Below are 17,051 nucleotides of genomic sequence, written 5' to 3' on the forward strand. Positions count from 1 at the left end.
CTACTTGGTGTTTTTCTTTTTGGTGAGAAAAGTACATATTATGTACTAGGACTTTGTGGAAATGTCAAACTTAGATAACTATCGAGGTAAGTTGAAATCAGCTACCACATCAATGAGTGACTTTGAACATTATGGTCTGATGTACCCAGAGACAGTAAAGATTCGGAGTGTACACATTCAACTACAATAACAGACAGGCATCGGATCTTAATCACTCATCTTTCTGCAGATGCTTATGCCACAGCATTTCTGTGTAAATTAGTTTGAAATTTGGCTCTTTGGGCTTTCAATTAACCCTTTCAAACCCCAATAAACTCAATCCCTGATCCACATCTTCCAAAACTCAACAAATACATCTTATTTGCTGGGAGATATATTCTAGTATTTGAGAATTGCAGCTTGGTGTTTTCATTACCTCTTTGATGATGAAGAATGCAAGTCTTGAATAGTCATGACCCAAAGCTTGTTCCTTCCACAATCCTCTCCACCATGGACTTGATCCAAACCTATTTAATCTCTTGAGGATTGAATCTGGGATCCTCCTTGTCTGCATTGTTTTAGTACCACAACATACCCAACCAAGTAACAATACTTTTAATTTGATTTATATTTTATAAGTTACAGTAAAATTTAAATTATCAATCCCTTTATGTATTTTTGGAAGACAGAGATGCAATATGTTCTTAAAATTCATGTCTTTAAAAAGTATAAAATGTGTAAAGTGTAAAAAGTATGAAGTGACCACACTTCACTAACTTCACAAATATATCATTAGCCATAAAGCACATGAAAGGTGCTATGTAATACTAAACTAATATTTGGTCAACATGTGCTTGGAAAGATTTAAAGAATTGAGGATGGGAGGTGTGTGGAGGAATATGGTCCGTGTGCAGGTCAGTGGGACTAGGCAGAAAATGGTTCGGCACAGCCAAGAAGGGCCAAAGGGCCTGTTTCTGTGCTGTAGTTTCTATGGTTCTATGATAGGTTTGTTTTTAAATAAACTGTCCAAATCAGACACATTGGTCCAATTACTTTTCAGATCCCTCTACTTTGCTTTATTGGTGCCTCATTCACACCAAGTTAATAGTTTTGTGCTCTAGACTGTGGCCCTACGGCAAATTATGAGAGTTTCATTTGTTACTCTTCCTGCCAGAGAGAGGTGATACTTCAATTACTTCTGTCAGAGCTGGATGCAAAATGTTCTCAAGAGAATCGTCTTCTATTGCATTACAGCACAAGACTGCTAATGTCAGTTTGTTGGTGGAGCTGGTGATGGCTTCCCAGTTTATTCTATTCCAGTTGCAAGTTAAGTTGACATGTAATAGGAATTGATAGGAAAATTGGAATTTATCCATAGGCCAGCCTATAATCCAATAGGATTCAAATAGTGAATCTTGTGCTAATCAAGGTGAAGTACAACAGTGGTGAAAGTGGAAATTATCTACTTTAGAACCTGTCAAATAGCCCAGCAAGGTGTTGTGCATGTTAGAATAACATTAGTTTACTTTTCCCCAATATTATTCTTCATACAACCTGTTTAAGTTTACCATTTTTACAACTGCCAACTTCATGAAGTGAAATGCTCAGTTTATGAGGTATTTTGTGCTGTGGACTCACCAGAAACTGGAATTTCATTTCTATTTGTAGGAGTGTTTGCAGCCTGCAGGGAAGACACTTAACTTGAAACTCAGCTCTGCACATCAGCACAAGTCTGCTAATCCACAGTGGCACCTGAAAACTGCTTTCTCTTCAGAGAGAAGCTGGCTATTTGTCTCATTATTTCATATTTTCACAAGTATAAATTTTAAATGTTTAAAATGTCAACTTAAGTAAATGCAGAAATGCATACTGTCAGGCAATGATGAGACTTTATTAAGCTTTCTCAGTCATTTTGCATTAGGTGTAGTTATGCTGAAGTCAGATTCATTTGAATCTGATTTTGTCTGCAGTGCAAATGTAGCAGTTCATTTCAGTGTCTCCCAACGTGAAAGCATGAGATTTAGTGGCTTAACACCTAGGTCAGAAAACTTTAAGTTGAACACCTCCCAGAAGTTTAAGTTAAACACTCCCCTAGAATATTAAGTCCATTATTTAGGATAAATTGAGTGTTGCATTAAGGAAGTGCTGCACAATCAGAGAAGGCATCTTTCAGGTGGGTTGTTAAACAAACTGCTCTCTCAGGTGGACATAAATGGTTCCCCAGATTATTTGGAGAGCAAAGAAATTCTCCTCAGTGTCCTGGCTAACGTTTTTCTACTGACACCATCAAAACCAAATTCGTTAGCCATCTCATTTGCACTTGTGGCATCTTGTGCGCAAATGGTTAACAGCATTTGCCTACAAGAGTGAATACACTCAAAGCATTTCCGTGTGTGCGAAGCAGATTGGACATTTTTAAGATACATAATTAAGCGCTATACAGAAGCGAGATATCCCTCAACGAGAATAAGTAATTTGGTCTTTTATTTCATTGCTCTGGGAGTACTTGTGCGCAATTGGCAGCCGCATTTGTCTATTTACCAATAGTGATTTATACTACAAAAGGTGTTAAATCCTGGGATGTGAAAAGCACCAGGTATGAAAGATCTTTATTAAATTCTTCAAGAACATTGACACAGACCTCCTTGCACTTTTCGTACAGATGTGGATATCTATTTGGCCACATTTATACATAATAACATAATCACAAACACAAGTCATAGATAATAGTGTAATTTTGAAAATAATCAACTTGTCAACGGGTTCCTGAGTTTCTCAAGTTTATTTTAGTAGACCTTCAGCCATGACAGTACAAAACTTACAGTAGTTTTTCTCCAGTACACAAATATATATAATTATAATATAATACATGTACAAAGGCTCTGGAGCAGTTTTTAAAAGCAACATAATGCAATTCATATTGATCACAGGAGAAAAAAAAGTCAAGACAATAATGGTCTGTTATTGTACTTACACACAAACGTATACGAATAAGTCCATCAAGAAAACTACTGTAAAGAAGGACAGTGGAGTATTGCACTTGGAATTCCGTACATTGTATAAAAACACAAGATTCACGCATTTTAAACACGCTATGGGTCAGCTTTTTTGAGGCAGCACATCTTTATTAAGATCACATTTTACTGTCCTCAGACCAATTAACAGTTTTAAACTAAACAAAATTTACACCTACAGGTTAAAAAAACTGCTTGCAAAAAATCAAATCAGCAAGGTACGATTGCAATTATTTATAATTGATAGTCGATCCAGAAGTCAGTTTATTATTAATGTCATATTCACATTTTCATGAGGTATATAAGAATATGTGCATGTTATTTTTTTAATTAAAAAAAAAATGAAATTGAGGGACTCGGGCTTACCTCCATCCTTATCAGAAGTGGGCTTTTTCTTAGAATTTCGTTAAATAGCCAAAACAAAAACATGCAGTATACTCCACTTTAGCATGTTTACATACTTGAAGTGTATAAAGTTTTAACTTTTTCTCTCCAAACAATGAAAGCTTTTACTTTAGGTTAGTGAAGTATATCATTAAGCAGTCCACACAAACACACAGTGAAATTAAAAGCAGAAAATAGTGGCAATATGCTGGTCAGTCAGCATCCATTCATTGACCTGCATTTGTACCATTTACAATTCTTTCTTTAGGTTGCCAGCATTTCCACTTTTTATTTTTATCTATGCAGATGGTGCACAGCTAAACTAAAATGTCTTACAATCGTCCCACTGCAAATGAAAATGTTATCAAGTGTTTAAATAAATAATTTCAACCACTTAAAGAAATATACTTAAAGGCAAGCCTGAAAACACGGGCACTATATTCTAGAACTGACCAGTTCCTGGACACAAAAGTAAGATGCAAAGATGGATTTGCATTTTATATTTATTGGAATATAAATTATAAAGTCCTTCACAGTGTCCCTCAATTGCTGGGTCTTCAATCCAGGAACACAACCTTAGGATAATCATACATTACATCTTGAGCTGACCTCACGATGAGATTAAAAAGCACGCTTTGTCAATATTGAGCATGTTTAGAATATTGGCACAAACACAGAAAAAGAACGTTTGTGCCAATATCTTTAATAGTAATTCACCAGCTAAAATGGTGATAGACTACCAATATATCACACTCACGTCATTCAGCTCAAAATGCTTTTTAACACTTGACTGAAATTCAAATGGAAACAATGCTGTCCACCAACACGGCAATGAGATTTCATTTGAAAGAATCATCTCGCATCACTGAAATCAGGACACCAAATATTCATTCACCTTTTCCATGCTCTCTACTTAGGACCACAAAACTCCAAAATGGAGCACAGACAGAGCCTGCTGAGTTTACAGCTATCCTAAACCTGGAGGAAGACTGGCAATGGTGCAAAATGCAAAATATAATTTCCTTAATTTTCAACAATAGGAACTGGTAGACAAAAGGGTAATTTGGACAATTAGTTTTGAAAAAAATTGCTCAGAATAGCAAAGAGTTTTCTTGATCCTTGAACACAGGAAGCAAGCATTCTCATGTGGACCGGGAAAAGTTGGAGTGATCACTCTGTAATACTGCTTTGGCATTTCTACAGCTTTCCCGCCAAGGTATGTCTTGGCTTCCACTTGCAGAAGGCCAAAGATTGCTAGTTAAATGATCAGGAAAATCAGGAAAGGGTGCTTCCAGCCTTTGGGCTTAATTCCCAATTGTAACACTTCATGGGCACCTTAGGACAAGGATGCCAAGAAAAACCTGATGCTGGGTAGTGCCACTAATCATAGGTTCTGAGGCAGGCCAAAGATCTGAAGTTAGTAATTACTATTTTTTTCTGCCATGTTAGGCTAATAAACCTCCATCAGGCATAAGCTAGAAGCTGTCACAGGTTTGAGAAGGTTATAGCTGCTTGATCTTCCTGTACATCCCAGGCTCTTAAATTGTCCTGAGGCATTCCCAGGCCACTTACATGATCTGGGAAAGGAAGTATATGCAAGTGCAGGGTTCAATAATTGTAGTGCACATTGCAAGTATTCAGCATCTAGATACTGCACAGAGGGGAAGAAAAAAATCCTAAAAATTATTAGTACATTTACATTTAAATCTTTAGAAACTGGAAGATACCAGGATAAGGTGGACAAATATAATTATTTGTGAAAAATTCTAACAGTTCAAAGATCATAATGCAATTTTTTTGTGCTAAACAGTTCAACTGAATCCTGGAAAAGTCAGTTTTTGGACTGTAGCATATTGTTCTTCAATGCAAGATAAGAATACCTCAGGAGAGTAAAGCTTTCATTAAGGAGAACTACAGTGGAGAAATGTTTAAAACTTGTACAAAATCTGAGATGCATCTTTTACTGAAAGGTTACTTCTCATATCTGACAGCACGTGCTTGATGCTGACAGCAGAACATACTTGCAATAGCCACAGATGATTCAAGAAAATCCATTAAGTTCTAATGAGAAGTGACACAAGGATTATACTCCAAATGGTAATGCACTACTCTCATTTAGATAGCAACTTTAAAAGGACAGCTGTGAATGGAGGTCAACATGTTCACGTAAAGCAGGTAAATCACTTGCAATTGTGCATATATTTGAGATGTTCAAAGCATGCACTATGAACAAATTGTTTAAGTTGTTTTGGTACTATTTTTCCACAATCTCAAAATGTCAGATCTCAGTAGTGTGGAAATTTACTTTTGTGTTTATGTACCAAATGCTGAAACTGAGCTCTCCCAGGTGAGGTATAAAACAGCCAGCTTTGGAGTTGAGCTGCCATTATGACCCACTTTGCCATAATGCAAGAGCATCCCTTATTGCACCAGTGCAAGTGTTTTCATTTTCTATATCATACATACTGTGTACTTGGAAATTTGCGCAGAGTTAATGAGAGTTTTATGCTACAGATTTGGGTTCACTAACATCTGGGCTAAGAAGAACCAAAAGTATCTCAAATTATAGCCTGTTGAATAGAGAAGTATCCCAATAGTTTTGTCTGGATTTCAATCCAGTCCTTACAAGTGAAAATGCATTGGGTGCGCCTATGGCATTATCTTAACCTGAAATGTGTTAAAATTATTTTTAGATCATCACAAGTGTGGAGTGTTTCTTTTTTTTTAAAAAAAGGTAGTCTATAAAGCAGATCAAGTGCAGTCACAGTAAATCAGGCTATTTTGATATCAACCAGGTCAAAGTAGCCCATTTGATTAACATTCACTCCTATCACGGCCTCTTTGCCAATACCTTCCAAACTCACAACTTGACCTACCCAAAAGGACAATGGCAGCAGGTGCATGGGAATAACACCACCCATCAACACTCAGCCAAGCTGCACACCATCCTAACTTGGAAATATTTAGCCATATCTTAATCATCACTGCCTTTATTTTCTAGACCCTTCTGCTGAATATCACTGTGAGCGTACCTACACCGAGACTCCAGCAGTTCAAGATGAAAGCCATCATCATCTTTTCAAGCCCAATTGGAGAAGGGTGTTAAATGCTGGCCTGGTAGGAACATTCACTTTCTGTCACAGGCTTGATGGTATCAATTGCCTCATTATATAACACAGACTATGAATAACATGCACCTTCCTTTTACATATTATTTCTTTAAACTGACTTCCAATGCTAACACTATTGCCAGAGCAGTTACAATAAGCTAGAAATAGCTATTTTCCAATACAGCTTTCTAGGCAGAGGGAAGACCAGATTGTTTATTGGGAAATAAACAAATGCTGCATTACCATCTTTTAAGTTTCAATTCACAACAAGGTTATGAAAACCTCAAGGAATCATCTCTCTTATCCATCATTCAGCCACTCTTCAATTTTCCCTTCCCTAGGTATTATTTTCCCACTTGTGAAGTACTTTGGAACTTTAAAAAAATTATTATAAGTGCTATATTAACACAAGTAGATTTTGTTAAGAGTCACAAATACAAAAGATCATGTAAAATTAAGAGCAGCTATAAAACATGGTTAAAATTCAATTTATCCTCAAAAATAAAACAAGTATTTGAAAATGATTTATAAATGTTACAGGAAATATTGAATAAAAACATTTTTGGTGTTTTAAGTGAAAGATGACAAATTCAGAGAATAATCAACTGACTGTAGAAGTGATCGATAATCTACTTATTAAGTAATTCAGCGAAACAACCACTAATCACTGCACCAGCTTTAAATATTGACAAAGTGCTTTGGAAAGCTGATCGAAAATGATTCAAGTTGTTAGCTCTCAAGTGCGTGACTTGCAAAAGCTTGATTACTTGAGAAATCAAACACTTTCTTGTATAAAACTACATCTTTTATACAAAGACCAGTGTTCCAAGGAAACACAGGTAGAACCACAGATTTATTTCTGTTTTACAATATTCTATGTATGACCTACAATCAAAAGAGGGCAAAATTAAAATTGGTGACAATTTATAATTCTTTACTGTAACAAACACACACACATACACACACACACACATACGTACGTACCAGTGAACATTATTTGTGTTTTCTGTTCAATCAACCTAGGGCAATAGTCACAGTAATAGCATCCCTACTTTGCCTTATCAGGTAAATATAGACACACATACAGTCAGTAGGTTGACAAACAAGGAGCTAAAGAAAAGGAATACAATTTCATTCAAAATACTACAGATGAAAACTCCAAAAAAAAAGTGGATGCCATCTTTTGTTCTGCACAGGAAGAGCCTCAAGGCTTGATGATATACTATTGACTGGACCCAATATTAATATAATTCAACATAAAATCAAGCTTTGTAACTTCTGGATTAAACAGAGAGGATAGAATGCACAATTCCTTCGAATGCAAAAGTCACTTTATCCAAACTGTTTGCTCTCTGCCTATAAATTATTAGCCTTCATTTAAGGAGAGATCAGAAAAAAAATCAAGTGAGTCTCTATATTATAGAATTATTTAAACAGAATGTAGTAGTCATCAGGTGACAGCAATAAGATGGGTTGCCTGGTTTTTCAGCACTAATTTATAACAAACTTGCAGTTTTCTGCCAGGTATGTTTTTTTTTAAATACTAGATCATGGCAAAAGAAAACTACCAACATCATTATTTTCAGTTCAGCTCACATTTCAAGTTTTTTTTGTCTATCAGGGACTACAGCAACATCTACAAATAACCTTCAACAATTCCTACCTTCTATATTTTTGATATGCTCTTCAAACACTATTTTTTCCCAATTTTATGACATTTCTTAAGAGGTTCCTACACCCATTCCAAAGTACATACCCAGAATTTTAAACAAAGTCAAATGGAGGAAATGATCTAGATACAAACTAGACTTTCAGACTCATTTGCACTTGTGAATGCATTGTGACCGATGATTTGATCCAATTCATACACAAGTCCAAAAAGCAAAAACTGCAGATGCTGGAAATCTGAACTAACAAAGAATGCTAGAAACACCTAGCAAGTCTGGCACCAACTGTGGAGGGAGAAACAGTTAACATTTCCGGTTAATGACCTTTAGGGTAAAATAGCTCTGATGAAAGTCATCAACATAAAATGCCAACCCCATTTCTCTCTTCACTGGTGCTTTCCAACCCAGTGTACACGTATTTCCAGTATGTTTTGTTTTTACTCAAGTATTCAATATGTAGAAGGGATCCAACAATTTGAATCATATTTCCCTCTAGTTTTAAAAAAAACACACACAGGACTTTTTTCTGCAGTTTTCATGTATCAGTCACAAATATTTGCCCTAAACAGTCAGTTGGGCTGTTCCTCAAGATTATATACAATTTTTTGATACAGCAAGGCGCTGAATAATGTACACCACGTACCAATTTTTGGATCAAACACTGATACAAGAAACTGATGAAGGGAAAAGCTCTCAATTTCAAAAGATTTTTTTGCTGCTATTGGAAAATGTTGTTCTCTAGGGTATTGACTATTTTACAAAATGACCAGCAAAATATGGTAGTTGTTGAATAGAGCAAATTCCAGCTGCAATAGCAACAATCACAAGGCAGTTATAACTGGTTGTTGATCTGTAGCTTTATTTACATATTTTATAATTTAAAAACAATTCTTTCCTCTTTTTCTCCCCACACCAAGATTTTTTTTGCTCTATTCCATCCTTAAAACTAATCTTTGTTGCCTCCTTACCCCAAACCCCCAGCCTGTTTTGTTTTTGCCAGAAGAGGATCAGAACCTACAGATGGGTTTAGACATTGATGTGGGAATATTACTTACAGTATAGATTAATAGTAAAAGCACCACATCAGAATAGCATCAATCTAAATTCCTTGTTCCCCTTGAGGTTGCACACAGAAAGAGAGTGGGGTTGAGAAGAGTTAATAGCAAATATACCTTAAAAATGCACACCTAGCAATCTAAAATGATCAATTACACCATGAAATCAATGGCATGGGGTGCTCTGACAGCAATTTTAAAACCCCAAAGCTACTACTAGGGTAAAGGACTACAATACCTGAGGAAGTTCAAACAAACTATATTTTTGGTGCCTTGCTCAGCATCTTAGACAATGCTCTTTGGAAAGGTTAGGGATGAATAATAGCTAGGGATGAATTTCTACAACGTATACTGAACACCTGTCCATTACCCTCCAGCAGTCAGATACCAGAACATCTCAAAAGCCACCTCAATTCCAAATTACCATTGGATCTGACGATATCTGCTTCTCATACCTCACACTTTTAAAAGATCAGCATCAGACTTCAAAACAAATTTGCTAAAACATGACATAAACATTACATATAATACAATAGCTTTAACACAGAAGATGGAACCAAAGGCAATAATTTTGCTGAGTTTACACAGCAGTGATTAATAATGCAAGCTTCATTCTGCCATCTGAGCTCTTATTCTCTTATAATTCATTCCCCAGTACCCTTTACTCTACAGCACATTAGAGGTCACAATATGTCAAACAGCCTTTTCCATGGTTGAAAAGGGCGTTGGAAGGTGATATCCGTAGTGCTATATAAAAAAACACTGCCAGGGTGAGAACTAAGATCACGAGAGAATATCAGCACAAATTTAAAAAAAACTGCAATAGCCAGGTGACTGGAATGTCACTCTCTCTCTACCTGATACTTTGAGTCTTTTCAACAACCAGAATTAGATCTGTTAATCTACACCTAGTCCCTGGTAGTTTGAAGTTTTAATATTTTTCACTCTAGAGATAACTACCCGATCTTGATTTGACATTGACAGGCTGAACAGACAATGTACGTACATTGCAAGCTTTCAATATTTCTGATGCACAAATTCAGATGGGATGGCCATGAAGCTGGACACCTTAACAGTGGGAACAGGCATAGAAAAAAAAAACTAAAAATAATTTTTATTTTTGAACATCTCTTAAAGCTGTAAAAATCCCCAAAGATGCCTTTCAATATGCACTCTGTACCTTTTCACAACTTGAGAGCACATTGGTTATTTTATTGATTTGCTATTTTTCCATGTGTAGTGATACAGAAATTCTCAATATCAAAATAAGCCTCACAGGCATACAGAAAAGCTAAATATGGAAGCTAGTTGTGAAAATCAAAAAGCCACATCTACCAAAAAGTATCTTGATGTTGAACATAAATAATTAAAATATGAAAGGACAGAGATTAAAATCTGCTGGTGCAAAATTCAGAAGCACATTTTAGCTCATTCAAGATTTTAACATTGCAGATCAAATTGCTTCATCAAACCAACAGCCCAAATAATGCCCAAATCTTGTGTTAATGAGTTAGTACTTTTGCTAAGTTTCAAGAGACTACAGTTGGGGATGGGGGGGGAGGGGAGTGAGAGAAGAAAAGAAAATCCTTTTTTTTTGCATATTACTGATCATTTCTTCTACTTTTCACGAAGTCACAATGGCTTTACATTCATGCTGTTGTAAATTAACTGAAAAAAGCCCTTGCAGGCACATGGGCATACGGTATATTCCTCTCTATTGTGTGCAGAGTGACATACAAGTAAGCTCACTGTCCAGTTTCTTCAATGATCAAAATACTCCCAAGATCATAAAGCCAAATTAGCTTTTTTGTCCCACTTTTATGAGGGTAGGAATATAGTGGCACTTTGAACTGCAAGGTTCCTTGGTGTGTATTCAGATGTACAAGACAGTGAAGTTTGATTTAGAAAGTGGAACAAAACCTGCTGTAAGCTCACAGCAGTTACTAAGAAGTCAAAAAAGATGAATTTATGCAGAAAAAATTATCTTTATTGAAGCTAAGATTTATCACAGTTTTGATGCAATGGGTTTGGGAAACACTTTATTCATAATGGGCTGTACAACTCTGAACACGCTCAACACTAAGAAAACAAAATTAGATAGCCCTGCAGATAAAAGCTGCAAGGCACTGTCTCACAATCAGAAATCTATTTTTTCCCCATTAAAAACATATTCAACCGAGTCCCTTTAATTAAAGAAGAATAGGATTGCATCTGCTTATCTCTGGTGTGGATAGTCATATGAGTGTGACTAGGTAGGGCCATATGCTCCAACCAGATCCAAGGATTATGATCCATAGTCCCACATGGGTTTGAAAAATACACAAAGATTACAAATACAAAACATATTATGATGCTCTATAATTAAAGGCACAAAGGCAATTTGTTTCAAGTTATGATTTTGAAAGTGCTTCGATTAAAAATAGATAAAATTGTGAATTAAACTGGAAAACAAGTTTCTTTTATGTCATAGATGGCATTCACTGCGAGCCACATAACTGGATTACAAATATTGGGTTAAAAAACCCTGATTAATAGGGAAAATGCTAAATGCAATCTAGTCCAAATGTACATGACCTGATTCAGACACTTACTGGACTGCTGGTTTGGTGCACGCTTTCCTCCTTTAGATCTGCTCAACACCACAAACAAAATGGCCCACTACAACCAGGGATACATTGCCTTGACAATGCAGCCAGATTCCAAGCATTCAAATATGTTGATTCAATGAGGGCAGAAGCCCCCCCCCGCCCACCTTTTGTAATTGCTTGACCATTATTGCCTTTTGCAGTAGGATTGCAGGTTTAGCGCAACTCTTAATTTGCAAGAATACAATAGTACCATTACGCAACAAGCACAAAAAGGTGCAAAGAAGCACATGGAAGAGACAAATTTATAGTCTCAAACACAAACATCTCCTACATTGAACCATCATCCATTAACACTGCCTCAGATTTCCTGCTGTCTTAATTTCCACAAGCAGCAACTTTCTTATTTTTAATTTTATTAAAATGTTGGTTCAAAAATAATGACCACATTTAAAGTTTGCTCCCTTTGCATCTAACTCAACTGATACAGAACAACAAATTCATTTCCTCATTCAAAGACTTAAGCTCCCCTTTGCCAATTTGCAGCCTGTCCCATTCTTTCAGAGACCAGAAACCCAGACTGTATCTGAACTTCGGGGTATAAATTTCAACTAATGCAGCAGGGCTTCTCCAAGTAGATTGTGAGTAAATGTACTTTGCACAGATTAAACACTTAAATCTTTAAAGTGTGATTGAAATAGCTGGAACAAGCAAAAGAAAATTAACTGTGACCATGGATTTAAAGAAGAAATAGGAAGCCAACAAGCTGCCCTAAGAGAGTGCAACATATTTGTGTATTGGAAACAAATGTGCAAAGACAATTTAAATAAACAAATTCAGAAAATAATCCTAGAAGTGTCAGTTCAAAAGAAATTAATTAAATAACTGAAAACCTGAAAACACTAGGATTGGACAAAAAATCTACAACCCATTAAGTCCCCTTCAAAAAGTGTAATCTAGAATTTGCCCCAGTGTCTTGAAAACTGATGATGTCACAGAGTTTCCTCCTTTACAATAATCTATCAACTCCATAAAATCATTTTGAATAAATTCTTAGATATCCCAAAATGACTGTGTGCATTCAACCAACATCCTTTACTATGGCAAGCAGAACGCAAAGTCTCCTCCCAGTTCTCTGCAGTTCTTTCTTCTCCTCAGCAAAGGAAATTTTTCTTGCCTCTCACTGGAGTGGAGCAGCTCAAACTATCCAACTTGCACAAGAAATCATACCCAATCAGTAGACTAAGAACTTGTTACCATTCACCATTAATGTGACCAACATGCTCCAGCCTGGGACTCGAACCTCCAACCACAGGAGTGTGAAGCTTTTACATTACAGAAGTTTAAAATTATAAATATGAATGCAGACACTATTTAAACATCAACATTTGGAAAACTCCTTTTAATAGATACGAACACATTAATTGCTTAAAATATATTAACCCTCTACCTGTAAACCTTATTTGGTCCAAAGTAAAATATTTATTATATGATTAAAGTTTTAAAAACTGCACATTCCTAGATAAACACCCAGACTTCATCACAGCTTCTTGTACAAATGCTGCTCCAGTGTTGGTGAGCATGAACACTGATGGCTACCTCTTCCCACAGAGTAAGCAGCACTGCAGTGTTTCAGCCAAAAACTAAAGAAACTCAACATGCACGTGGTAGTTAATGGATTGGAATACTGAATTTGGAGGTTTGAACTTCAGAAAGTATACACTTTAACTGTACTGTCAGGCTAAAAGTCAACATTTTATGCAAATGGGGCACTGGTGCTTTCAAGCACGGAAAGTACTGAACAACAGAAACTATTGTGCCCAGAAAGACTGAGCATTTCAATTTGTGTACACTTTCTAAGTGGTTGGCGACACTGTGACATCATCAAACAGCTTGGTGAGAGGAAGGGGAATAAGGAAGTATTACTAAGCTATCACCATTAGCCACCAATTCAAAGCCTCTCATCAGCCAAGGTTGCGTCATGGTAGTTATTAGATCCAACAGCTAGAACGAGGTAGTTTGGATTGCTTATGACACTAATTTCATAAATTGTCTGATTTCACCACAATAGTTCTTCAAATTCCACTTTCGCGTCCCATGGCTTAGTTACCCTGAATATCGTCAAGGTAGTCTGTGGCTCAGCATACAGGCTGGTCATTTGACATAGAATTTGATGGTGCATTGGTTCAACCCAGGATTTGCCAAACTAACCACATTTTCAGTTGGCAAGTACATGTGAACCACTGATAGGATATAAACTTGTAACCACAGTGACAAAGGAGGCACGTTCACTACTACATTATTGGGCATCTTCAAACTGAAGCAGATAAAATTTGTTATTTTACAAGGGTTATTCTTGCCAACAAATTACCACTGAGCCCATATGCACCCCTCCCTCCCCAAGATACTATTACAGAATCTGGCTGGACACCCTAATTGTGTAACTGATAGCCAGGCCATGTTGGTCTGGGATTAATCCACAGTTTTTGAACTGGTTTTAAGAAAACAATTACAGTCATCATCTCTTTCATCATTAAAAAATGTCAAATTGCCAAGATGGAGAGATAGTTCAACTCTTAACCTCATCAATGTTTTAAAAATTGGGCATTTATAAAATATCAAACTTCAAAGACAAATTCCACAGAGGCATAAATAAACATAGGTAGTTCCCTTTGATGCATATTATTTGGATAAATTACTACTACTTATCTATGTTAAGAATTCATATGACACTAAAAAGGGTCAGTAGTTTCCACTGGATGATTCTCTTCTAAAGTTACACAAGGTCTTTAGGATTAATGAACAGTTGAATACTTAATTATCTATAAGGTTAAAATTGAGTTGAAGCCCATTAACTGGGGAGCTTTGATAGGAATAGAAGCCTCAGTTTGAATTCATCCCTATTACATAAAACCCACCTACACTGCCTTTATATACATCACAAATAAATCAGTGCTTGAAAAAAAGTACCAAAATCTGAATCATTAACTGTAGAATTGGGCCCCTAGAAATATGGATATTTTCTTCCTCTGAAATTCAATTAAAGAGAATTTAAACAAACATATTTTTGTTAAAGATGCAACAAAAAATTCCAGATGGAGAGCACTTAGTTTTATTTGGAGCCGAATTTAACCCTCGCTTATTCTGTAGATTAATCCCTGAAAACAACTATCTTGTCCAACCCTAGTAAGAACACCTCCTTCTTTATTTGAAGTCAGTGAAAGGGGAGTAGAAAAGTGTAGTCCATGTGGCCCTCTCTAACTCACTTTATGTTCTCCTCGGACAATGTGTGAGGAGAATTCGTACCGATCTTGGCTGTGGTGGCCGCAGATGTTGCACTCAAAAGGGTCTCTGAATCCATGGCAACCCATGTGTATGGTAAACATTACATGGTCAAGAAAGAGAACCCGGCAGTGGTTACAATTATAAGCCTTAACTTGTTCTCCATCTTCATTTAAGACTCTTAGGACCTCTTTGGCTGAGCTTTGAGCTGCTTTGGCAGATGATGGAGGCTCCTGTGCCTTTGGGTCCTCTTTGGAATAGGCCGGGCTTTGCCTTGTGACATAGTTACTAGTGAAAGCATGGGCATTCCTGTCTTCATGGCTGCTTTCTGTATCAGTGGAATCATGACACCCATTGCTTGGAGATACTCCAAGCTCTACCAGTTGATTTTTTGCTTTAGAATTCAGATTTTCTGGCACATCTTCATGGCCTTCTGCTGCCTCTCGACTTCCCTGTGCCTCAGCTCGGCTGTGGATGGGATGTACATGGGAGTAGACAGCACTAATCACAGGCGTGATCTCCGGTAAACAACTGGTCATTGGCAGCCTTGGAGGCCTCATTGCTTCTGTTCCTAGATAGGACAGTGCACTGCCCAAATTCTGGTCCATGGGGTGAGGAGCCATCATCTCTACATCCTTCTCAAAACTGGAGTTCATCTCAAAGTGAACATCAGATAGGTTGAGGCGTATGTGTTTATCACCTGAAAAAAAAGGATTAAGGTTTAAAATCAGAAAACACAGAAAATAATCAGCCAGGAAGTCAAAAGATAAAATTAGTTTACAATCAACATGCTCCCAGCCAATAATTCTATTAGATCCATATGCTTTAAGTAACATTTCACAATCTGGCCAGTACTGTGGTGCAGCAAGTTGTTTTTGTCTTGGCTTCAGCAACTCAGGTTCAATTCTGACCAAGAGCACTGTCTGTATGGTATTTGCACATTGTTGCCATAACTGTGTGGGTTTCCTCCCATATCCCAAAGACCTCCTTAGCCACTGTAAATGAACCCTTAGTGTAGGTAAGTAGGGAGTTGATAGGCAAATGAAAGAAAATAAATTGCAGGGTACAGGGGATTGGGACAGATGGAATTACCCTGCTGGAAGCAAACATGGACCAAATGGGCTGAAGTAACTCAGGTTTCACTGATGGTAACAAATGAAACCAAAAATGCTAGAAATACTCAGATCAGGCAGCAGCAATAGAGAGATGAAAGGTCATTGAGCTGAAGCATTAACTTTGCTTTTCTCCCTCCACAGGTGCTAACTGACTGCTGAGTAGCAGTTCATGATTTTATTTCAGATTTAAAAGCAAGCCTATGTAGTTTTTTGCTCTTCAACAACTGAAACTACCCATTTACAAAGTCAGCAATGTAACAGTTAAAAATCAATCGAATAATTTTCCAATATTCATTCAGATGGGCCAAATGGCCAAATTCTGCCCTTATATCTTGTGGTCTTAAGACCAGTTGGTCTTGCCATTAAATTGATTCTGCTGAAGTTCAGGATCAAGAATTACCAAATTTTTGTTGGGTTTTGTTTCACCAACACAATGAAGATACCTACAAAAGCAAAGTACTTCAAAATCATCTTATAAAGTGAATTAGTCCATATAGTAATCAGAGAAATATGGATAAGCCAGGCTCAGATCAGACAGTGGTCAGGAATTCAACTTTGAAATAGCTCTAGAATCAAAAAATAATTAAAACCTATAAATACAATCTAAAGGCAACCAGGAAGATTTCACATTTCTATTTGTCAGTGACAGAAAATTTTAGAAACAAACAGAATTCTTCCTTATTTACAGAGTCACAGAAGATCCTACTCTAAATCCAGACACAATGTAGTTTTGGACAGTGCATGATTAAAATACCCTTCCAGTTGGATGGAGGACATTAAAAAAGCTTTCATAATTTTGTTGAAAATCCAAACCAAGAGTGCATGCATCCAGCTGACCATAGTCGATTACGCAGAATGCA

General features: G+C 36.7%; 2 protein-coding genes and 1 long non-coding RNA gene across 20 annotated transcripts in view; 1 reads left to right on the forward strand and 2 right to left on the reverse strand.

Annotated features, from left to right (window-relative positions):
• rps26 (ribosomal protein S26) overlaps positions 1-17,051 on the reverse strand; it is a 36,838-nt gene that overhangs the window by 13,552 nt on the left and 6,235 nt on the right. The gene's annotated exons all lie outside the window — the stretch shown is intronic.
• Positions 1-17,051, forward strand: part of LOC140191558 (uncharacterized) — a 30,049-nt gene that overhangs the window by 11,365 nt on the left and 1,633 nt on the right. The window contains exon 2 of the long non-coding RNA XR_011883835.1: positions 6,379-6,494. This is a non-coding gene — a long non-coding RNA (uncharacterized lncRNA). The remainder of the gene's footprint in view (positions 1-6,378; positions 6,495-17,051) is intronic.
• Positions 2,521-17,051, reverse strand: part of ikzf4 (IKAROS family zinc finger 4) — a 171,101-nt gene continuing 156,570 nt past the window's right edge. For 14 of the 18 annotated variants that reach the window (XM_072249042.1, XM_072249033.1, XM_072249038.1 and 11 more), the window contains one exon: positions 2,523-15,776. In XM_072249042.1, coding sequence (XP_072105143.1) covers positions 15,052-15,776 — 725 coding nt within the window. In that variant the 3' untranslated portion in view covers positions 2,523-15,051. Of the gene's footprint in view, positions 15,777-17,051 lie in introns of all 18 variants that reach the window. The other 4 variants (XM_072249049.1, XM_072249032.1, XM_072249031.1 and 1 more) reach the window with 2 other exon arrangements.

This window comes from Mobula birostris, chromosome X (genome assembly GCF_030028105.1).
Source record: "Mobula birostris isolate sMobBir1 chromosome X, sMobBir1.hap1, whole genome shotgun sequence".
Lineage (NCBI taxonomy): Eukaryota > Metazoa > Chordata > Chondrichthyes > Myliobatiformes > Myliobatidae > Mobula > Mobula birostris.